Raw genomic sequence first — 23,746 nt, forward strand, 5'->3', positions numbered from 1 at the left:
ATGGAAAAATTAATAAATAATTTAATAGATTATTTGTTCACATTGTCTAATAAAATACAATAATTAATATCAAATAAATTTATTAAAATAATTAACAATTTATTAATATCACGTTATAATTACTAGTTAGAAAACAAAACTAAAGTAACTGGATGGTATAACTTGCTCCATTCGAAGTTCAAACTGATAAGGTTTGCAAGAGCCCTGAAATCTTAGTTTTCATATACGTTTTGAAATTGCTTTAATAAAGTATAGTTATCACATAATTTCATTCCTTAAATGTATAGTATAGTTATAGTCATTTCATAATTCCTTTCCTTTTAGTTAGTCAACTAAATAAATATCATTAGTATGATAAACAAATATTAATTTTTATATAAATAAAACGAATTTAATACATGACAAGACATATGTCATGAGAAATTAGCCACTAATTAAATGTCAGTAGTTGGAAACACCCACGTTAACAAAATAGTACTTCCATTTTTAAAAATAATTAATTAGTTACAAAAAAGTAAATAATAAAGGGTGGGTGTTACAGTGCCCGCAATGTACGGTTATTAGGCCCCCACTGTTCAGGTATGGTGCTCACGTTCTTGTTATGACTCTTTACTTCTTAAGAGTAAAAAACCACATTTCATCATCACCTCACAAAACTATCTATGAGATTGGGTGGTTCACATTTTACACCACCTCATAAATCAAAATATTACTATGTTTTTTATTTTCTCAAATATCACTTTTTTTCAATTAAAATTCTTTTAAAAAATACGGATTCTCCTTAACCCATTCTTACTTCAAAAACCCATCATGTAAAGGAAGTAACCCAAGAAAACGGAGAGTGACCCAAAGATTACCTTTTTACATGTCATAATTTCAATAGGTTAGGCAAAAGTAAATTAATGCATGTACATATCCTACCGCGTCAAATATAAGCTAAAAAATATTCGGTGTCAAAACAAAATCTCAAATGTCAAATAGGAAAAAAAAAAAAAAACAACACAGCATTCCAGAAAAAGTAAATAACCATCCAAATATGAATCCATTTGTTTCCTCCAAGACGAAATCAAAAGGACGGTTAATTGCTAAAAGAGCAGTATCATATTGATTTCATGATAAAAATAACATTAATAATAAAAAGAGTGACATAAATAAAACTTAATTTGACAGTAATTATTATCATTTTGGATTCATTCACCGTAACTAACCACCAAGACAGAAGATAGTTGAGAATGAATCAGACCTCTTTGACTTGCACAGCCGCAGCGGGCTCCTCCACGCGCTTACTCGCCTGAGCCTCCTCCTCAATCTCGAAGGCGGAGACAGGAAAAGACCGAAATAGCCCTGCGGGGGTTTTGAAGGTGATTTTGCCGGTGGGAGGGTCATCGACGTAGATGTCACTGAGCGTGATCCAGAGCAAGAGCTCCTTCGTCTCCACACCGGTGAGCTTGGAGATCTTTCCCTTCTCTACTTGAGCAGTGACCTCGGGCGCGTAGGACACGAGTTTACCGATTTTCTCGAACTTGTGAGTGTAATTCTTCTTTTGCTTGAGCCAGACGAAGCCGGTTTCTCGGTCGTAACCGCACTCTTCTATGTCTTTGAGGGGCAAGAGACCATTGGGGAGAGAGATTTCCTTGAGTAGCTCTTTGGACTTCACTTGGCAGATTTCGTCCCCGTAGTACACCTCCGATCTCTTCTTCACATCTTCTGCTACCAGAGCCATGTTCACGACGGTGGTGATGATTACTTTTACCGGAGAAATGGGTATTGTTCTTCACCTGTTGAGAGAGGAGAGGGTCTCTTCCGTCATATATAGCTCTCCACCTCTCACTTTAACCTTTCATCTCCCCAAAATTTCAATCTCTGCCCCTCTCTCTCTTTAATGCCTCGTTTAATTCTTTTCAACATTTTCTTGAGTCAAATCATCACCATTATTATTTTTATTAAGATAAAAAATAATTAATTTAGCAACAAATTAAAAATATCATTGCAATTTAAGAATATCAACAAATGTAATTCTTTTATAAAAATCTGTTTTTCTATTTTGACCTAATTTTTTACCTTTTTCAAATTTTTAACCATAACTTGTGGTTTCAAGACGTTGATTGCTTTCTCTTTTAGGAAAGATATCGATTAGTAAAACTCTTTAACTTTCACTCCAAAAATATAAAATAAAATCTAGAGAAAAATAAAAAACATAATAAAAATATGCTGTCTTTCTTCATTGATATCTTATCGATATATCAAAAAGATAATTTACTTTTATATATTTTTATGATAGAGATTATTTCAGTTCATTGATAAAAAACAAAACAAATAATCACATCCTAAATAAATATAGTACGGAGTGAGGAAGTGACTTAGGTGGTTTATAGTGGACAAATAAATCAGCACCATTAAAAATATTAATCTAATAATGAATGGCTTGGATGCATAGTAAACTGTGTTAAACTTCTTAGTTGATCAATCTAAGCACAGTATTTGTTGGTGGGAACAAATGTTTTGGAACAACTTGGTGAAGAAAGAGAAGGAGAAAAGAAAAGGGTAATGAGTGGTGTCAGTCGCCGCGTGCCACCGCAGGCCGCCACAGAAAGTTTTCTTGCGACATCTGTTCAAAGATTAAACATTTGTTGCTAATAGAGTTCATTGGAGTATTACTTTTTGCGCTGGATCGTTTAAGTTGGTGAAATTCGTAAATTGAAAAGAACAATTTTAGAAATGTACTTTTTTGTCGTATTAGCAGGAATTTAAATCACTTACCTAAGCATGATTTGTCTACTCCACTGATCGTATTATTTTTCATCTTTTTCCTGCTTTGTAGGATGTTTCTGAATACGTATTATTTTGACCTATTCAGAGTATGTTTTATTGTTTAACAAGAATACGAATCCGTGAAAAAGGGTTAATAATAATATAAGGATGTTGTAGCATTTGATTAATCACAATAGCTCTATAGCCATTGTTGAGTGTCTAAAAAGACCAAAAAGAACACAATTAGAACGATATGAAAGGGTTTCCATGATATTCTGAGAGTTTTTAAGAGTAACTTATTTAAAGAAATGCATAAATATATAACTTATTAAATCCCCAAATATATAGTTAAAACTTCACAAAAAAAATTAATTTTGTATATAATCAATAAAAACTGACCAAGGCTATTTGTTCGGAAGAGATTAGATTAAAACTTAATTCACCCTGTATATAAAATATTTGACCGACACCAATATATAAGTTTGAATAAGGGTGCAACATGCATGCACCAAAAATTGAGCAAGAAGATGGTGTAAACCGTTTTCCACTTTCCTTCAATGCTTCTTTACATTCTACGCTTCTTTTTACATAGATACATAAGTGTTTTTTTTTTTAATTATGAAAGTAGTTGGCATGGTGATTGGTCATAATTACTAAGTAAAATATGTTATGAATGAAAAAGTGTTGGATTGTTACGTTTAAGCTTGCTTGGTAGAGGTAGGGAACAGAATGAAGATATTTTTTGTAATTGTTGGATAGTGTTGGTGATTGGTACGGTTGAAAATTTATGGCATAATAAAGAGGGTAGCAGTGAGGTTGAGAGAGATAAGGCTGTGAATGGTTCTGGAAAAAATGCAGTTGGGAAGGTCACCGGTTTAAGTTTGAAGAGAGGGTGCCACACCCACGCAACCTCAACTCCATCACTCTCACCGACATCTTCAACAACTTTCCTTATTCTCTCTTTTTTTTTTTCTTTTCTTTCCAACTAAGGAACAACCAACCCACGCTTCAACTAAATCAATTTACTATGTAAATCTATTTATTGCTTCTATTCAATTTTAAAACAATTATTATACCTTCTTCTTGGTGTACAAAATAGACTCATTAACCGTAACAAAGGACTATTTAGATTATTAACCCAAAAAACAACCATTCAGTGCTTATCACCTTCTCTCTGTTTTGGGCTTCATCTAATTCTCACTCATTTTGGACCCTAATTATTTGCACCAGACCCACTTCAATACTTCACAAATCACTAACTACTAAATTAATCAATGTTAAGTAAGGAATGAAAGACTAAATTCATTACTTTTTATCACATTTTATTTAATTCATTTATTATTTATTTCTTTTATTTGGGAAATCTTACGTAATATTTCTTTCCTTAGACGACGTCATATGTTTTTGCATTATTTTAAAATATTTTTCTGTTCCAAGCAATCAATTTCTTACCTGAATTAGTCCTTTACATTAATTAAGTTTTTCTCTGGGTTTATTGTTATCCTCTTATAACCAGTAGAACACATAAGTTCCACGAATGTGTATTAATAAAAAATAATAAAATTATTACTGTTGTTGTTATTTATACAATATATATATATATATATATATATATATATATATATATATGTTTGCAGATATAAATGTTGACAATTAAAATGACAAGATTGAGAGCAGGAAGATAGGTGCAGAAAAATATCCCAGGTTCACATTAATTCATACACAAAATTTTCTAAATGTCAACAACACAAGTTTAAACTTTCTAAACAAACGGCAACAAAAATATATTGGCACAACACATTATCAACACTAGATGACATAAATGAAATTGAACCATCATCTTATACGTTGACACAATGCAAGACATATTCTGCAATTGTGTTTTGTGAGCGCATGTTATACGATGATGAATGAGGTGTTAGGTTGGTTTACTCCGATTGAAAAAATCAAGCAAGCTCACGCTCATATCCGTATCTTCCAACTCATCATTCTCTGGTCGAAAGCAATCCGAAAACCACAGAGCTTTCGTATGAATCTCGTTATTCTCATGAAGATGCAACGTTTCAATCTTGTCCAATCCTCCACATTCCTGAACCCTTTGAGCAAAAATATTGCCATTATCGTCCTTGTTAGCTTCTCCAACTGCCCAAATGTTCATCAGCCCGTCCAGACAAACTGTCACAAGCTTTGGGTCTGGACAGGTCAAGAGTTGACATAGTGCCTCAATGCAACCCTCAGCCGCAAGGACCCTACCATAATAATGTTCATCTCACAGTTTTAGATCAACTCATCATTACAATAATATGCATAAGAGAATGTCTTTTTATACCTGATATTGTCATCAGATCCTTTAGAGGTGACATTGAAGATCGCGCAGGCAGCCTCCTTCTTCACCTCAAACTCAGCATTATGGACAACGTTAACAAGACAAGGAATAATGTTGGCATCGATCACAGCCTGCACAAGTAATAAAATAACCATTTTTTAGAAGCTTTCACCATTGATTATTTCTAGAAATGAAGTTTACAAAAATAATATGGAGTCAGAGATCCATTAGCCTTTCTTACCTGTATCTGAGCTGGAGTCCTAGATGTGATAACTGCGATTATACAACTAGCTTCTTTAAATATGTTTTTTGTGTATTCACGCGTGAGAAGTTGGTGAAGACACGGGAGCAACTGGTTATCGATCACAAACTGAAAATAAATGACCTTTTTTAGTAGCAATGGAATTATTTACTTCAGATGAAAAGATGAAAAGATGTGAAACATATTCTTTCTACCTGCGTCTGAGCCTCACCAGCAGCAGCAATATTTCCTAAAGCCTCAAGTGCAGGCAGAATAACTCCATTTGATGGATACCTGCTAAATGAAATTTAAATATATTTTTTTCCTAGGAAATGAATAGACACACAAAAGGGAAGAGAGGAGCATACTGAAGAAGTTGCACAAGTTTTTGGCAAATTCCTAATTCAATAATAGCTTCAATATTCTCAATATGATCATCCGAAAGGTAAGCCAAAGTCCAACATGTATCTGTTAAAACATCTTCATCGGTCGCATGGATGAGTCGCTCAAGAGCAGGTAAGACAGTCTTTACCTGACAAGGATCAACCCATTTCTCACTAACATACTCTAATAATATACATAGATATGCATGTCACGATGTAGTTATATTTTAACTGTTGATACAAGATATTACGCAATCCTCAGACTAACAAGGTAATTGGATTCAGTGTAATAAAATTTGCATGCTTACCTGTTCAAATTTTACTGGAGGAATTCCAAGGAACAAAACAGATAAACACCATGTAGCAGGTCTCAGTATATACAATGATGCATGTGGTTGCAACTGACATAATAATGGCATGAGAGCACCATGGCTAAGAACAAGATCCCTATACTCTGGGGAGTCACCAACAATGGTTCCTAAAATCCACATTGCCTGTACAAGACATGGATAACCAAACTGAGAATAATCAAGAAAAGCAAATAAAAGTATTTATAAGTACTTTAACAAAACGTTAACGTCTTGCTTAAAGAGATAATAAAACTGAGTTATAAACACAAGAAATTAAAGAGTTTGAAAAGCAAAAGAAGGCTTGACCTCTTCTCTGATGTCATCATGGGTACTAGAGAGAAGATTGATCAAGAGAGGAACACCACCAACTTCAACGACAGCACTTTTGTGTTGGGGTGATGTGGAAACAAAATCGGATATAACCCACAGAACTTCTACCTGCACAGTACATGAGTGAGGTAAAAACTGAAAACCTTAACAAGAGAATTGAAAAATGCAATGCATGCATAAGTATACCTGCAAATAGGGTGCATCTTCCCTTGACAATAACTCCAGAAAGCGAGGGAGAATACCATGCTTAACGAACTCATCAACCGGAGGGGCTGGGTCTGAACACAGACACCCCCAAATCCAATGAATGAATGCTATAAAACTAGGATTATATGATAATGAAACATGAATTGATATATACCGTCAAGTGTTAGAATAGCTCTTATGTGAGCAGCTGCCTCCAATTGTTTGTGAGGGTACTCATCACATACACGTTTCACTATCTCACCAACATAGTCCAGCAGCTAATGATTGATTCAAGGCAAGAAAGAAAGTTAAAAAAGTTGTTGTAGAAGAACTAATTAAAGAAAAGACGTAGTAAAGATACGGTATCGGAGGAGGAGCGTGTCTCTTCTCGTTTCTTGAGAAGAGCGGTGTGACGTTTGATTTTTCTGATGCCGACGAGCTCTTTTTCCCTCCTTCTCCGACTGTCTTCTGCATCAATTCCAGTTTTATACATTTTTCTCCTCGTCGACGAACTCGAACCGGGTTGCAGAGACATTCTTTTTTCTTTCTTCAGTTCTTGCCTTTTCTTGCTTTCAAGAAACTATGTGAGAGAGCGATGTGACTGTGTATGAGTTCAACCCAACTATATAAACTGTAAACTGAAAACAGAATAGTTTCCGTCTTGTTTATTCAAATCAACACCAGGGCGCGCCACTATATAACTGTCTTTTTATTAAATTATGAATTTTATAAAATAAGTATTACTTTTTTTTTTGTTTATTTGATCGTAGTTTAACTTTAAATGGTATTATAAAACAGAGCTGTTGTAAGTTAACAAAGTCTTTTGACAAACTTTCTTATTTAGTTAAAAATATATTATTTTATAATTTTATTTTAATTAAAAATAATTTTATTCTATTTTAATTTTATTTTTAATAACTTTGTTAAATTTGTTAAAAAAAATTGTCAAAAAAGTAATTTTTCTATAAAACATGAATTATGATCGAAGTAAGATACGTGCACTTCTTTTTTATTTATTTACCTGTCTCTTGTTATTTTCCACCTCTTCAAACATCTTTCATTTCTCATTTTTGTTATGCATGATTAGAAACCCAAGTATAAAATGGAATTTATGAAATTTTATAAAAAACTTTTAAACTTTCAAACTCCAAATTATCATTTAAAAATAAAGGTTTACATATCTTCTTTATTTAAGTTTTCACTTGCATTACAATTATAATAATATATTAATAATTTTATTAATATATATATATATATATATTATATTAAATTTTATTCTTGTAAGGATGTGACTTGTATTTTTTAATGTGAAAATTATACATGAGTCACAATATATTTTTAAAATTTTAATATATTACAAGTTTTTTCTTCTAAAATAATTGTTAATCTTCGTTGCAATTCATTTTTGTTTAAGTTTTAGTCTACTTAATATGTTAATTTTAAATAAAATGAGAAAAGTATACTTTATTAAATATATAAAATAAATTATTGTCTGTTTAAAAATCAGAAAGATGTAAATGCTATAAAGAGATATAGTAAAAGATAAAAAGATAAGTGAAAATTATCAAATATAAATAAAATATGTGAGTATCTATATAACTCTCGCATTCATCTGTATAATTTAATTAAGTAATATATTTATTATTTCATGATAATAAAAAATTAATTTTAAAAATAATTGTAAAATTTAAAAATCTAAATTAAATAATAAAATAATTTATATTAATAATGATAAAATCAGTAATAAGATGTGTTTACTAAAAAATAGTTACTTAACAATTATTAAAAGTAATTATTTTATTTAATTATATTATTTTATTTAATAGTTTAAATTATTAAAATAATTTAACATTTATAATTTGAGTCGTCACTAGTCTTACAATAAATACATTTTTAGAATAAAAAAATTGACAAAAATATTATTAAAGACCATTTTTACATGTTAAGCTTTAACTGATGGATTGTAACTTGTTTACATAATCTCACCTTACCTTTATTTATTTTTCTCAAACTTTAATGTACTTTATCTGAATAGAGTGTTTTTTTTTTTTCAAATACATGAATTTTTTTTTTAATTTAAAGGGTAAAAATATATTGACTTGAAGTTTTTAATGGATTGACATAATTTACTTCAAGTTATTTAATTTTGGATTTTTAAGTCTAAAAGACTTTTTTTTCTGTTTTTATTTTTAATAAATATTTCTATTTTTATAAATAAAGGAATAAAAAAACCTATTTGGTTAACTATTTTCTAACCATCTATTTTTAAAAGTATTCTGAAGGCCTAGATTTGAAAACAAGAAAACCAAAACAGGTATACATTTTTTTTTTATTGTCTCATATTTCTGTTTAAATTTTAAGTAAAGGTATTTTGATAATTTTTTCACATCAATCCAATGAATATGATAATTATGCTACAGAAATTTGTCTATAAATGCAAAAAGATTATGATTGAAGAAAGAGCAATTGGTATAAAGTGTATCTTGTGTTTTGTATTCCTAATTGTTTGATTCGTAATACAACTTGTGTTCTCTTTGTAAGCGCAGAATAGTACAGAGAAACAAGTAAAAGTAAGTCATGTAAAACTAATCAGAATCTTGGTCATTATTATTCCCAGGCCAGATTGTATCAGAAAGCCTCCAAGCAGTGGCGGTGATCTCCTGGTTTCTATTTGCCAACAAACAAGAAATCTTTTGATGTACTCCTTGACATTCGAGGACCCTCTCAACAAAAACATTCGCTTGAGTGAGTCCCTCTTCCTGGTCAGCTTTTCCTACCTTCAGAATGTTCTCCAGCGCCTGCAAACACCCTAACACAAGTTTTGCTTCTGGACTCGTCAACAGTTCACATAGTGCCTTAATGCAACCTTGATCAGCCAGGTACCTAATATTTACACCAAACTTATCATAAAACTCTTTCATGTAATTCATTCTACAACCTTTAATCAAGGAAAAACCATACCTGATATTCTCCTTAGTTCCTCCACAAGAAATGTTGCAAACCGCCCACGCTGCTGTCCGCTTCACCTCAAAGTCCGCATTAAAAAGAATTTCAACAAGAGGAGGAATAACGTCCGCATCAATCACAGCCTACACCAGTAATCATAACAACAAATTTTCAAACCACGTTAAATTAAAGAATGAAAAATAAAAAACTGGTTTTAGGACTTCACTACTAAATCATCCGTTAACCTTTCCTTACCTGTACTTGAGATCGAGACCCACCCGTGATATTTGAGATTGTCCAACAAATTTCTCTGAAGATTCTTTTTTGGTAGTCCTTCATAAGAAGTTGGTGAAGAGCCGGGAGCACTCTGTTATCAATTACAACCTGAAAATTAAAAAATAAAAGAAATGTAATTAAAATGTTAATATTTTAAACTGGGCAGTGGATATATTTTACTTTATGGTCAAGATATTACCGTCTATTAAATTAGGTTGAAGGTAATATAGAGAAAGTGACCAAAAATCAGATTGTCTTAATATGACTTCTAGACACATAATCATACCTTAACCACATAATATAAAAATCACGTCAAACATGCTTATAGAAGAATCAGATGATAAATTGTAAAGGTTCTTTCTACCTGTGTCTGAACATCATCACCGGCAGCAATATTTCCCAGAGTATGAAGCGCAGGTAAAATAACTATATCCGATGGATAACTTCCAAAAAAAAAAAACTTAATCATTCCAAACTGTCCAACAATAGAAAAAGAGAATGGTGTACTGACATGAGGCATCAAATTAAATAGTAAAGAGAAGAGCAACATACTACAGAAGCTCCACAAGTTTTGGGCAAACTCCTAGTTCAATAATAGCTTGAACAGTGGCACCTGGGCCTTCCGCAAGGTAAGAGAGAGTCCAACATATATGTTTTACAACATATTCATCCTTGAAGCCGACTAGTCGCTGAAGGACGGGCAATGCATCTCTTACCTAACAAAGATTAAGCACATTTCTCACTAACACAATACTGAAAATCAGTCTGCATAACATGGAAAAGAGAGGACAACAATAAATATACAAATCAACGGTCTTTGTAACCATTGAATAAGCATGCTTTTACCAAGATAAATGAATAATTCGATATTCATCAGATGCTTCCAAATTATTAAATGTGTGATCAGTCTCAACCAATATCTTACGAAATGTCTCCAACCTGTTCTAAATCTACTGGAGGCATTCCACGGACAACATTAGACAAACACCACGATGCATGCCTCAGCATGGACAATCTTGAATCTGGTTCCAGCTGAGATATTAAAGGCAAGAGAGCACCATGGTGAAGAACAAGATCCCTGTGGCCTGCGGAGTCACCGGCAATGTTCCCTAAAGCCCCTACTGCCTGTTCAAGAAAGGGAAACCAAACTCGATTAAGTAAAAAACCATCTTAATCTTTTTACAAATGATCAAGAAGAGTTTAATATTCAATCAGAAGACATGACCTGTTCTCTGATATCAACATCGGTAGAACTGAGAAGAGTCACCAAAGGGGGAATAACACCCTCATCTACTATAAGTATAGTGTATTGAGATGTTCCCGAAGAAATATTAGTTAGAACACAAACAGACTCTAACTGCAGAATAAGAGGAATAATAACAATTGTGTGAGTGAAGGAGAAAGCAAAAAAGATTTAGAAAATCCAATGCGAACATGTGTACCTGCAATTGAGGTGAATCTTCCCTTGACAAGAACTCCACAAAGCGAGGGACAACACCCGTCGCAACGATCTCTTGAATGGGAGGCTCCTCTTAATTAACATAAAGAGAAGAAACCCAGTGAATGAATGTTAAAATTGTTTGATCAAGATTAAAAATGTATGATACAAGAAATATGAATTGAAAGCGCACCAAGTGATAGCAGACTTCCCAGGTTAATGGCTGCCGCTAACTGTTCGTCAGGGTTCTCAGACCATAGTAGCTGTGCCGCCTCAGGAATATCTTCCAACAACTAATGAAAAAAGATTGAAACGCTGTTGACGAAAGGAGCAAGAAATTAAAAGAAATTGAAAGAACGCTGTTGAAATGATAGGTACCCACCGCGTCACAGGACTCGGAGCCTTGAACATCTTTTCGTTTCTTGAGAAGAGACTCTTCGCGTTTGGACTTTCTGATGCCGGCGAGGTCTTCTTCCCTCTTTTTCTTACCCTTTTCCGCGTCGGTAACATTCTTGTAGCCTTTCTTTCTTGCCGGAGAACCAAAACCAGGAGAACCAGAACCATTAGTAGAACCAGAACCAGTAGCAGAACCAGAACCATTAGTAGAACCGGAACCAGTGGCAGAACCAGTAGCAGAACCAGTAGCAGAACCAGAACCAGGTCGCAGAGACATTTTGCACTTCTGAATTCTTCTTTCTTTCTTTCCTTCACAACAGATAACAGTAAGAACTGAAGACTGAATCCCCCAATCACCTCTATATATTCAAATCATCACTGGGGCGCGCGAGTAACTAACTACTAATACGTCTTTTTTTTTTTTTCCTTCCACCCTCGCTACCGTTATTTTCTTTGCACAGGGAATTAAATTAAAGACTCTCAAAATAAATAAATTTAATAATTAAGAAATTAAATAAACAGAAAAATAATATTTTTTTTAATATTTTCAAAACCCTTACGTAAGCTTGGTCGATTATAATCATCATTTTTAAATAGGACAACAAATACAAAATTAAAAGGAATTAAAATATTTGTATCATTCCCGATGATGCTTCATTCTCTGGATTAATTCAATTGTTTTTATTAATATATTTATTTTTATGATGAAAAAGGACACATACTCTAACATAATAAAGAATTATAATATAACTACTTCTTATCTTTAACTGCTTATAAAACTAAAATTGCATATATTGGACTGTGATCCAAATGTAAAATCTCAAATAAAACGTTTATTCTTTCTTTACTTTTTATTTGAAGATACGTATATCCTTAAATTTGAGAACCAAAAGTACTGTATACATCATTTATAAACTTATCTACCTATAATATTAACTATATATTTGTAATCATTTTACTTAAATATCGTTTTCCCTTCATTTTAATAAGATTTTCTCCCTTTTTTGTTTTTCATTTTTCTCCTTTTATCTGCTTTCCTCACTTCGTCTGATATTCTTTATTAATGAATGATAATATTTATTTTGCTTAGATATATAATTTTTATATAGATGTACAACAAATATAAAAAAGAGAAAAATGTGTTTACAATTGCATATTATTTCTATGATGTTATATTTTTGCCACTTGAAGTCCACCATGATGTATGCTCTCAACTTCAACAACCCGCAACTTAGGTTTCAGAACCTAAATTTGAATCTCCTCTTATTTCCCTAAAAAAAATATCCACTTTCAGAAATCATTTTAAAAGATAAAACCGTAGTCACTTTGCTCAATGAGCTTTCAATATTTTTTTTTTCTCAAAATCAAGCTTTAGTAAAGGATAATGTGAGGAAAAAAAATACTTTTGAAATGAGAGTAGTAAAAATTAATAATATTAAGGTTTGTTTGCAATTTTAGTTTCTTATTATTTTCGTATTCGTAACTTTGGTTTTAAATTTTTAATTTTTTTAATTATTTGTAATATTTTTATGGGCTAAATAAAAAAAACGGAGTGAGTTAGCCTGCATTATCAGCCCTGTCTTCAATCAACCATAGTTTTTGTAGTTTTTTTTTTTTAACTATAAATACGAGACAATGAAATTGAGGAAAAAGGCTTGCGGGTGTAATGTAACACCCCATTTATTTAATATAGCTAAATAAGGATATATCACACAATATAATATAAGAAGCGAGGATAAAAGAGTATAACGTCACTCCTACATATATCCCAATTGCGTAGAGGACGAAAAAAAGAGATACACCACGATGTCGGGTACAAAGTAAAGTAAGAGAATAAAAATGATTTAAACAAATTTCTGGAGAAAACAATACATGGGCCTTAGCCCTAAATGAAGAGTCCAAGGGCAGAAGTCAACCCAAAGACTAAGCAGCAGAACCATCACCTCCCTGTTGACCACGGGTGTTCCTCGCATCTGCTCACATCAACAAGTTGATGATCATCGCAAAAGAGAGTACCACACAGCAAGACACACAGCAAAAACAGAAGGGTAAGCTAGAACCAAAAGTGGTTTTATCATGCAATCAGATATGCTTTCACAGTCAATTATACATACACCACTCAAGCATGTTATGACCTTTCAAAACAATACACTAAGACTCGACTCATCCAGATACATATAACCTGGTCGGATTCAGCGGATGCTTGCACTTGTGGTGGATACCTCTGCTCACCCCGAGCTGCTCACCCCCGAGCTATGTGTTACAAGTGTTACAATGAATCAATTTTCCCTCACCACAAGGTTAACCCTTAATGAATTTCAGGCCTCCTACTACTCTCACCACAGGAGTCAGTCCGCTCTGGTGAGACTAACTGACTCCTTAGAGTGTCAGGATGCAACCTTACCTTGAATCCTTACCTAGTTATACAGATGGGCACCACCATGGGCACCCACTAACAGGGGCCATGGGATTACGTCCCGACCACTGAAGCACGACCCTGAAAATCTCACCTAGAGATCCCAAGGAATTACGCACTGACACGGACCAACATTCTTAATCAATCAAACGGATTCAACATACATACACATATATATACATATAAATCACATACAGTTTCTCATAATTCACCTCCTTCGTATTCCCAGCCAAACCATACCAACTCATTATTCTTGAACCATTGAATATGGAACTCCGTCTCATATCATTATCATGCCACATTGATACCAACCCTTCCATGTCTCATGTCGAACTCATACCAAACTCATCATTTCAATTCATGAATCATCACTCATGCAAATTCATTCATCTCATACTTTATAAATGCATACCAAGACATACATATATCACAAAATAGTATTCATCCCAAATAAATGTGTGCCAAAATTTAAGTACCTGCAATTCCATACAATCAAGCACAACCCACAACCATAATTCTTACACCAAAATTTCTAAGAAAATTTATTATCACAAAACCAAAATCATTGCAGTAATGCGTGACACATTTCTCAAGCTACAGATATCTAATTGACGATCCAACCGGTCAAAACATAAAATAGCATGTTATGAACCAAATGTCAAAATTTGAGCTCAATCCAACGGTTAATGAGTCAGAAAATTCAATTTTACTAAAACTGCGCATATCAGAAAAATACCCAGTCGCCCAACGAGCCAACGAACTCGCCCAGCGACTGTGCGACGCATCAGAATACGAAAAAACGTCAAACATCATAGTTTCATGAATATTTGAACCCCTAACTCAGAAATATACCAAAACTAACATTTTCCAATCATTTAAGCATAAAACATAAACGAAAACAAACCACATATTTCAAAAACGCGAAAAGAACCTAGCTTCCCTTACATGGAAAAGGGCTAACAGTTGGGTTCTTGGGTATAAACAGAGAAAGGCAGCAGCTCCTAGAGCGGTTTAGCGAGCTGGAAACAAAAGAACAGAAGGACATGAAGCCACTTAGTACGACCCTAGTTGGAACTCGAAGCAACTGTGCTAAACAAGAGGTATGGGATGGGATGCAACTTACGTGGAACGAAACTGGCTCGAACAAGTGCGACGGAGCTCCAAGGCTGAACCCTATCGGAGAGGGTGACGGCTACTCAAAGGGGGTTTGGAAATCTGTTTCAACAAAGTGAGAGGAATGAGGTTTAGGGCAGACTTAGGGTTTGTTTCCCTTTGGGCCAACCCTTAGACCCAACTCACATGGGACAACCTTTTTAATTTAGGGTAGAAAATATTGGGTCTTACATGTAATGTTTTTATAGATAAAAAACAACAACTATAAATAAGGATTTGTTATTAAATACAACTTGAAAGTGATTTAGTATATTTTTAGAGTTGAAATTGGAATTAATTGATGATAATTAAGAATTAAAGTTATGTAAAAAAGTACGGAACAAAATTACATAATTCGCTAAAATTGGCGAAAAAAAATACAAGTCAAAATGAAGAACTTTACAAAATATATAAGTTAAACTTACACACCAATTAGTTTTATTTTATTTATTTAGCACGCAAATTATTTGTTTTTGTTTATATTTTAGTTTGAAACATTGTTTGGTTATCAAATATTTTATTTACTAATTAGTTTTCTTTTTCTTTTTCTTTCGAACATCAACATATATTAATAGTAGAATATTTAGGTTCTTTAACTCTTTTAGAAAAAAATTATAAAAAAATATACAAAGTTTTTTCAAGATCTAAATTCCAACATAATTCTTCAGTTTGAAAGCGAAAAACAATATACACAAATGTTCTATGTATGGTGTTTATTGCTAGACGAAAAGACCTTTTCATTCATATATGTACTATAACTATACTTCTTTCTTGTTCTTGCTTAGACCCAAAGCACCATGCTCAAGTATACTCTTTGCAACGCTTGCATTGCTTTTTTAATTTTTGTACTGGGCTTATATATGATTTCATACCTGTATAGAATGTACAACCACATAAACTACTAGACTAAAACATTTTCAGTCTGGGTTTAAATGAGTCTCCATTAATCACCCAAGTGACAAAGATTTTAAACATAGTATAGGACATTATTTCAATTCAAAAATGAAAATGTAAAATTGGACATTTATGTTTCATCCATAACCATGTATTTAGTTGTGCCATGAAAAAAATTTCTTCTATTTCTATTTTGCCTTGTTTGAAAATAACCCTATTTTTGTGATTCCAAATGGCTCATATAATTGTTATCCATAAAACCTTCCAGATTTTATTGTGTTTCCCATTCAATTGTGATAGACAGGGTTTTATCTTGGTTATGGATTAATGAAGGACCAATCTAACACTTTTGAAGGAAAGTAAGAATTAAACGAATAATTAAATATAAGTTTTATGGTTCAAGGTTGTTTGAAATAATAAAATGTATAAATTATGTTTGCATTATATGAATATAGAAAGATTTTATTGTAGTTAAGCAGAACTAAATACATTATTTAAGATAAATTAAAAAAAATAATCTAATAAATCATTAAATTAAAATAATAGCCTATAATAAGATATAAAACAGAACTACGAACTTTCCCTTAAAAAAATATTATAAATTGAAAAAATTAATTGGTTATAAATAAAACTAATAAAATAAAAAAATTAAGAGAAAAGATGGAATTCGTTAACGGAAGAGATTGTGACTTGTCTTAGAAGAGTGATTAAAGAGTAGTTATGCAGATTTTGGGCAATTTTGGAAAGATAAGAAAGAAGACATTGTCCAGCACCAAATAAATGAAGGTTGAATCCACTTTTTTTATAATTTTGATATTAAATTATGTGAGAAAATAAAGGGAGAAAGACAGAGAAAAAGAGAAGAATCTCTATCACTTCTTCCACATGACTGGGCCTTCCCATTTGTCGTTTTCTATCCTTTAAAGAGGCCACGTGTAGTAATTCACACTTCTGGCCCACTCATCATTTCTTTATTTTCCATTAATTTATTCCTAAGACAACCTTCTTTTATTCTCTCTTTCTTTTCTTTTTTTACTTTCCATCTTTTCCGTTTTTTCAATTTACCAACAACTTTATTTAAATAGTTATAGTTTTCCATAAACAATCCTATATCTTATCTCCATATGCTTTCAATTTATCTTTGCGAAAATTAAAACTCGCTTTGTATTTCTCAAAATTGAAACCTAGATATTATTCAAATAAAAAATTTTCAGAAATTCAAATCCTAGTAAACAAATCGCGTATGAGCCTGGTCCCAGACAACAGTAAACATGACAATCATAGCAAACCAAATCACATTTACAACAAATTTAATAACACAAATAAATTATTTTTCTAAAAATGTTAAAACTGATAAACAGACCCTCCAGTTGTAGGTTTCCAATGGAAAAACTCCAATTTAACAGTGATCAGCATCACCACCAACACCAATCACAACAAAGATGAGAAAGCTGAATACCCAATTAATTATGATGTTTTAGGTCCCAAGGCTCTTACTTCCCATGCTTACGTAGCCATCATGTGCACCAAATTTGAGCTGTCTAAAACATAAATCCAGAGTTTGGAACCGCAGATGATGACACCGATGATGACGTCATGGAAAATGCTCCAACAACAGACAAACTAGTGGTCTCATTTACCATATCAAGGACTTTAATTAATCCCATTTTTAGGGTCATAAAATAAAACAAATTTTGAAAGGCTATTAAAGAAACATGTACATAATTTTATAGGCAACCACACTGACACGAAATCCATATCTGTTATTGCTAAAGAAACAGTTATTGAAACTAGTCATGGTATGAGGTCAAAATGAAGTATAGTTTATGGAAATATCTAAGGCAAAATAGAATCAATTTTCCTTAAGATGGGTCCATAAAGTTTTGGGTGTTGTAATAAGTGAATATTTTAAAGACAATTTGGTTGATAAATACTTTTATATTCTACTGTATTTTCAAGTGCAGGGGTGTCATATCAACACTCATAAAATAAACTACAATTATTACATAACCTAAAATATTAATTTAACTTAAAATATTAATATATTATTATATTAATAAAATAGTTATTAGGTGGGTTATTAATATAATTTTCTTTGGTGAAAGTCTTTTAATATTCCTTACCTTAAGCTGTTAACCATATATATGTGTAGAGAAATCTTGGTGAGATGAAGAATTAAGAGGAGTAATTGTTGAGAAGAAAAAGATAGGGACATAGTTTGTGTTGTGGCGACTGTGTCCCCCCATCTCCTGATTCTATGAATTAAAAAGAAAAGGGTTAAATGGAAGCACATGGGTGCATGTGGAATGTGATGGTTAAGGGAAAGGACAAAGAATGTAGTAATTATGTGGAAAGAAGGTGTGGAATTTTGAGAAATGAAAGTGGAAAAATGGAGGAAAGGGTGGTGGGTTAGCCACATGGCATGGGATGTCACTGTGGGAAAAATGAGAGATGTATTGTCAAGGTTGCACGCGTGTCAGGACTCAATGAGGAAAAAGGTGTTTAGGCACAGAGAGATAGACAGAGAGAGAGAACATTGTCTAGGATCTGACCCATATTTGTCTGTTCCAAGGAGAACAATGTGGATGCAAATACAAAAGGCCAATCACCCATTCCAATTCTTCAAATGCCACGTGAAATCCTTTTTTCCCATTTTATCATATACTACTCACTCGCATGCAATACTATGCTATCCAACCCAATTTCATCATCACTCATCTCACGTCTCTCTGTGTGGGACATCCCAACCACATCACATGAATCTCAGGCAACCCTTCCTTTTTGGTTTCACAACCAAACACAACAAATGTGTCCACACTATTATCTATGTCTATAACTATTATCTGTGTCTATAGCAAGAGATTTTTACTAAATTACTTTGAATGTGTGTATGAGGAGTAGTAAATCAAGTGAAAACTGGTTTTGGCTAGGGTGCCCCTCCATGGCTAACCTTCCCTACCCTGTTCCTCTGCCACAACAGACAAGTGTGCAGGTGTTAACTTGTTTCTCGTCAATAATTGAGAGCTTGTTAATACTATATCCCAGGCTTCAAAAAATATACCATATCATAGTACTAATAGTATATAACAGTATAAGACATGTCTTATTATTCTCGATTATAATAACTTCCTCAACTGAAATAATAAAAAAATGTGGACAAAAAAAATGGAGAAGAGGAATTCAAAGGTGAAAACCAATAAAAACGATATATAAACATATATAATAAACAAAAATAGAAACACTAAAAACAAAGTAAGTCAACTCAAACGGAGAGGAGCGGGGGGCGTGGGGCCGCCGGCGAGGAGGTCGGCGAGAGCCGTCATGGCTCGCACTTGCATCTCCAAGGCAGAGATATAATCACCGGCTTCTTCTAGAAGCTTCGGGAACGGAACCTTCCGGCAACCGGGGATTAACCGTCCGAGAGCGCGCGCTTTCTTCTGCAGCGGCGGTACCGTTCTCCGAATCTCCGGCGTCCTCTTCTTCATCAATCCGGCGCCGGACTTCCTGGCCTTCTTGTGGTGCCTCCGCTTCCACCGGCCAAACGGATTCGCAAGAATCGCGCGGCTCCAGCGAGTTCGGCCTTTGGCCGTGGCTGCGAGAGCACGGTCGGCAGCTGCGCGGACGTCGCTGGCGGCGGCAGGGCTGTTACGGCGGAGCGCGTGGAGGAGGTTGGTGGCGTAGATCCGGTGTTCGGTTTGGGAAGTCCAGGGAGCGGGAGCGAGGGAAGCGTGGTGCGCGAGTTTGCGGCGATTCTTGTGATTGGATTGTTGCGATGACGTAACAGAATGGAGGTTGGGGAGGAAAGACGCCATGAGAAGAGAATGATGGAGAGAAGAGGGATATGATTGGAATTGTTTTTGAAAACAGAGAAGGTGGAAACGATGATTGACTGATCAGAAATTGCAAGAATTGGAATTCATATTTGAACGAAGAATGAGCGAAGAAGATTATGATATTAAGGTGGGTGCATGAGAGAGAGAATAAAAGAGAATTCACGAGGATCCACGCGTCCTTCTCTTTACTTTTCATTTTTTTTCCTTTCTCTAAATTTTCGTTGCGTTCAGAGTATAATTTGTAATTTCCATTTTTACCCCTGCTGGCTTTCCGTGTTGAGTGTAATTTTCGGTTTTGTAATTTGCAATGCACATTATTCTTAATTTTTTTACATGTATTATTATTCTACACTTTGTTTATAATTTTTACAACAAAGCGATGATTCATTTACCTTTTTTTTTTTAAGAAAATAACATTATTTTGACTTGTATAGTATAAAATTATGGGTTGAAGGAGGACAAAATTGGGCGAGTAGGTGAACGTTGAAAGTTTGACTAGAAAAGCAAGATGAATAACACTGTAGTTGAAAGTTTTCCGATAACAAATGAGAGGAAGATAGTGACGTGACATGGCATGTTGGATGAGGAAAATTTAGGTATATTTTGACTACACATATTGCATCTTTAATTTAGGTTTTAATTGGCCACAATGACAAATTTAGGGTTGCTTAACAAATAGCGGAGAAATTGCCAAATTAAAATATGATATTAGGTTTCACCCTCTCTTTCTCTTTCGGTTCCCATTTTAAGGTGGGCAGACATGAAGTTCCAATAGTCTCCGGGAAGAAATTATGTGTTGCGGGTTGCATAATTATTTCGTGATAGAGGTTAAGTGGACTAAGTTATAATTTAAGTAGAATTTTTAGTATGATAATTGTTGAAGGAAAGATTGTTGCAAATGACATCAATTGTCCCGTGATAGAGGATAAGTAGTCCGAGTCACGATCAAATTGTGATGTTTGGACGATTACATTCTTAAATAAAGAGAGTTGAACCCTCACTAATGACTATAACTTTTGATGAAAAGTTAGATCCTAACGATATCAATATCTTAATTAATAAAAATCTAAGCCTTCATTCATTTTCAAAGCTGATTATTTATTACTAATTAGATGTTACGGATAAGATCTCTGGTGTTAAGTTGGTTACATGTGAAGAGGTGAATTTTCTGTGAAAGTGTACCTTAACTACAGATATGCATTTTTCACCTGAGATGGAAGGTTTTACTAGTTACCCTTATGAGAAAAGGAGAAAAAGAAAAGGAGTGGGTAAATGATTTGAATGAAACAGAGGAGGGGTGGGTCGTTGCCATCTCTTAACCAACTGCCAACATTGATGGTGAGAGGAAATGATGATGCTTTGTTTTGTATAGTTTTACCCTTTCTTTTGCGCGAGGGTTGAACGAAATCGGTGGCATGTGAGAAAAGTTATGGAGAGCATTATTGTAATGTAAAATTGGGTGTGTTTCTTACCTTTACCTGCAAGGATTGGATTTGATGTTCACGCTTGGAAATTGATAAATGTTTTTGGGGGGTAAATGCAGCTGAAGAAGTGGCTTTTGAAGACATTTGGTGACTTGGCAATGCTGCATTGGAGGAGTCACACTTGTTTGTTTCTATTTGTGACAATGATTAGAGGGGATGCACACACACATGCCAAACCAACACCCTCAAAAAGAACGCATGCCACTTGATTTGGTTTTTTGTTCTTTTGAAAATAAAATGAAACCCAGAGAGGTTTCATTACAATGGGTTTAAGGTGGTTGGATTAGTGAGAAAAGTTTGAGAGGTTAAAGAGATGGATAAATGTGAGTCCGAAATGGGAAATCTGAAACGAATCTATCCAAATGACAAGGAAGACAAGTTTGCCTCCTTGAAAGAGACATGCTTTACTGTCTAATCTCTACACGAAACGTGGTCTGGTACAATGATTTTTGCCTTTAGCTATGAAATAAGCAGAGTGTGGTTTCATCATCATAATAAGAGAAAATTGTGAGAATGACTGAACCAGACCGAAGCCCCTTCTGCTGCAAAATCAAATGTTGCATTCACGTGCTTTGCATACGTACATGGTAAAAGTGAGGGGCTCACGTGTATACAAAATGTAAAGTAAAAAAACAAAAATCATGCAATTATTTTTAATCGTATTAAGTAACAAAGTTACGCTTAATAAAATACGAGTGTCATGTCAAGTGGCACAATTGGACATCTTCTCTTACTTTCTGTCCCATCCCACCACCTCTTGGATTTCAATATGGTTGGAATGGGAAAGTGATAACAAAAGTTTAAATAAATTTTTAAAATGCTTGGTTAAAATATTTCTCTTCTCTCTCGTTGATATCTCGCCTTTTTCCCTTCGAAGATAACCATGTTTTTGTGTAACTTCTGTGTTTGTAAGCTCTTGGTGTGCCTATTACTTGGTTGGTGGGACAGAGATGTCTGTATTATGGTTAAATTAAGTTGTGTGTAATGAACTTTTCAAGGGTCCATCTGTTACTTTACCCAAAAAAAGGAATCCGGTGTTCACGAATCGAAGGTACATCGAAATTCACACTACTGTAATTATATCCTCGATATAAATATGCCTTAAGCCTTGGTTTGGTTCCTCACCAAATAAAAACCAAAAACTGTAAATAATAGATGCCAAATAGGATCCGGCACTATTAAGTTGAGATTTTTTTTTAATTTTATTAAATATGAAACTCAATTTAATTTTAGGTTAAGTGAATTTGAATTGGATCGAAGAAGAGTTCGAGTCGGATTAAATCATAAACCTTAAATTACTTTTAATTATATAGATTTATAATTTGATATCTTCAAATATTAAAATATTAGTTAATAATGTTTAATTTATCTATTTTTCAAGTTGTATATAGTGATATTTTAATTTTAAATTACTTTCTGTATTAATATTTGGATAATTAAGTAAATTCATTCATTATATTGTAATAAATATATTAAATAAATTATAACAAATACAACATTTATAAGTAAACTAATTTATTAATCACCGATTTGTAATAAGTCAAATTGGATAACAAAATTTTTGACTCATTAAAAAGTTAATCGGGTTAAGATCACTCTTTTTTAACTTAATTCTAGAGCTGTCAAAACGGATAATCCGACCCGATTCGATCCAGCTCGACCCACTACAGGTTGATGATTTAGTGAGTCAACCCAACCCGGTTCACTTTTTAGCAAGCCAAAAAAATCCGAACGGCCCACCACAGGTTGACGGATTAAACAGGTTGGCTCACGGGTTCACTTAATTAAAAAAATATTATTTTTTTATTTTTTTTAGTCAAAACTAAATTGTAATTCTAATTAAAATCTAAGTAAACTTTAATATAATCCAAATACAAACCAAAATATAAAAAAATACAAATTATTTATGTGTTGGGTAAAAAAAAAATAACCTAACATAACCCAAATGTAAAACCCAACCTGATAAAAAAAATAAAAACACTTGTGTGACCCTTTTATCAGCAGGTTGTTGGTGAGCCAACCCGGCTCACCACAGGTTCAATCGGATGAGCCGAGTTCTAAATGAGTCGGGTCTAAATCAACCCGTATTGAAATTTGTAAAAAAAATTCAACCCAACCCAGTCCGAACCTGTGGTGAGCTGGGTTGGCTCGCGGGTTCCAATCCATTTTAGCAGCTCTACTTAATTCATAATAACTCAATCGACTACCTGTACAAAATAACAATTTTATAAAATTGACATAGTTTTCATACAGAAGTAATAAGTTTTCAAAAAAATAAAAAGATATATAAAAAAATAAAATAAAAAATATTTAAAAAGTATAATTCAATGATTAGTAATATGGT

At 33.4% G+C, this 23,746-nt stretch overlaps 4 protein-coding genes and 1 long non-coding RNA gene across 5 annotated transcripts; all 5 read right to left on the reverse strand.

Moving 5' to 3' along the window:
• Nucleotides 1-1,007: 1,007 nt before the first annotated feature.
• Nucleotides 1,008-1,866, reverse strand: LOC114163896. Its single transcript, XM_028048278.1, has one exon. The coding sequence runs from the start codon at nt 1,721-1,723 to the stop codon at nt 1,238-1,240; it is 486 nt and encodes a 161-aa protein (XP_027904079.1). The 5' UTR covers nt 1,724-1,866; the 3' UTR covers nt 1,008-1,237.
• A 2,581-nt stretch (nt 1,867-4,447) lies between these two features.
• On the reverse strand, nt 4,448-7,102 carry LOC114191108 (importin subunit alpha-4-like). The gene is made up of 10 exons (XM_028080288.1): nt 6,929-7,102; nt 6,743-6,845; nt 6,568-6,659; nt 6,358-6,489; nt 6,010-6,195; nt 5,687-5,850; nt 5,534-5,612; nt 5,319-5,447; nt 5,081-5,208; nt 4,448-5,000 (listed from the first exon to the last, which is right to left on the reverse strand). Exons 1-10 carry the CDS (start codon nt 7,100-7,102, stop codon nt 4,670-4,672), a joined length of 1,518 nt encoding a protein of 505 aa, XP_027936089.1. The 3' UTR covers nt 4,448-4,669.
• A 1,954-nt stretch (nt 7,103-9,056) lies between these two features.
• On the reverse strand, nt 9,057-11,321 carry LOC114191115 (importin subunit alpha-4-like; the record flags this gene model as incomplete). Its single annotated transcript, XM_028080300.1, has 8 exons — nt 9,057-9,450; nt 9,529-9,656; nt 9,769-9,897; nt 10,154-10,232; nt 10,342-10,505; nt 10,729-10,914; nt 11,015-11,146; nt 11,232-11,321. Coding segments are annotated over 8 exons (1,206 nt in total), but the record flags the coding sequence as incomplete, so codon positions are not given.
• Nucleotides 11,322-13,324: 2,003 nt separating this feature from the next.
• On the reverse strand, nt 13,325-15,346 carry LOC114175045. The gene is made up of 3 exons (XR_003602799.1): nt 15,163-15,346; nt 14,985-15,058; nt 13,325-13,596 (listed from the first exon to the last, which is right to left on the reverse strand). It is a non-coding gene; the product is annotated as an uncharacterized LOC114175045 (long non-coding RNA).
• Nucleotides 15,347-19,251: 3,905 nt separating this feature from the next.
• LOC114178718 (transcription factor bHLH149-like) lies at nt 19,252-20,188 on the reverse strand. Its single transcript, XM_028064779.1, has one exon. It carries the CDS (start codon nt 19,895-19,897, stop codon nt 19,343-19,345), a length of 555 nt encoding a protein of 184 aa, XP_027920580.1. The 5' UTR covers nt 19,898-20,188; the 3' UTR covers nt 19,252-19,342.
• Between the last annotated feature and the right edge of the window lie 3,558 nt (nt 20,189-23,746).

Source organism: Vigna unguiculata, chromosome 1 (genome assembly GCF_004118075.2).
Source record: "Vigna unguiculata cultivar IT97K-499-35 chromosome 1, ASM411807v1, whole genome shotgun sequence".
Lineage (NCBI taxonomy): Eukaryota > Viridiplantae > Streptophyta > Magnoliopsida > Fabales > Fabaceae > Vigna > Vigna unguiculata.

Excerpts from the sequence above, each read along its gene's own strand:
- LOC114178718 (XM_028064779.1), bottom strand. The coding sequence starts at position 19,897 with ATGGCGTCTTTCCTCCCCAACCTCCATTCTGTTACGTCATCGCAACAA.
- LOC114191108 (XM_028080288.1), bottom strand. The coding sequence starts at position 7,102 with ATGTCTCTGCAACCCGGTTCGAGTTCGTCGACGAGGAGAAAAATGTAT. Across the intron at positions 6,846-6,928 it reads CACGCTCCTCCTCCGATACC|CTGCTGGACTATGTTGGTGA; the intron begins GTATCTTTACTA and ends ATCAATCATTAG. Across the intron at positions 6,196-6,357 it reads ATGATGACATCAGAGAAGAG|GCAATGTGGATTTTAGGAAC; the intron begins GTCAAGCCTTCT and ends TGTCTTGTACAG.
- LOC114163896 (XM_028048278.1), bottom strand. The coding sequence starts at position 1,723 with ATGGCTCTGGTAGCAGAAGATGTGAAGAAGAGATCGGAGGTGTACTAC.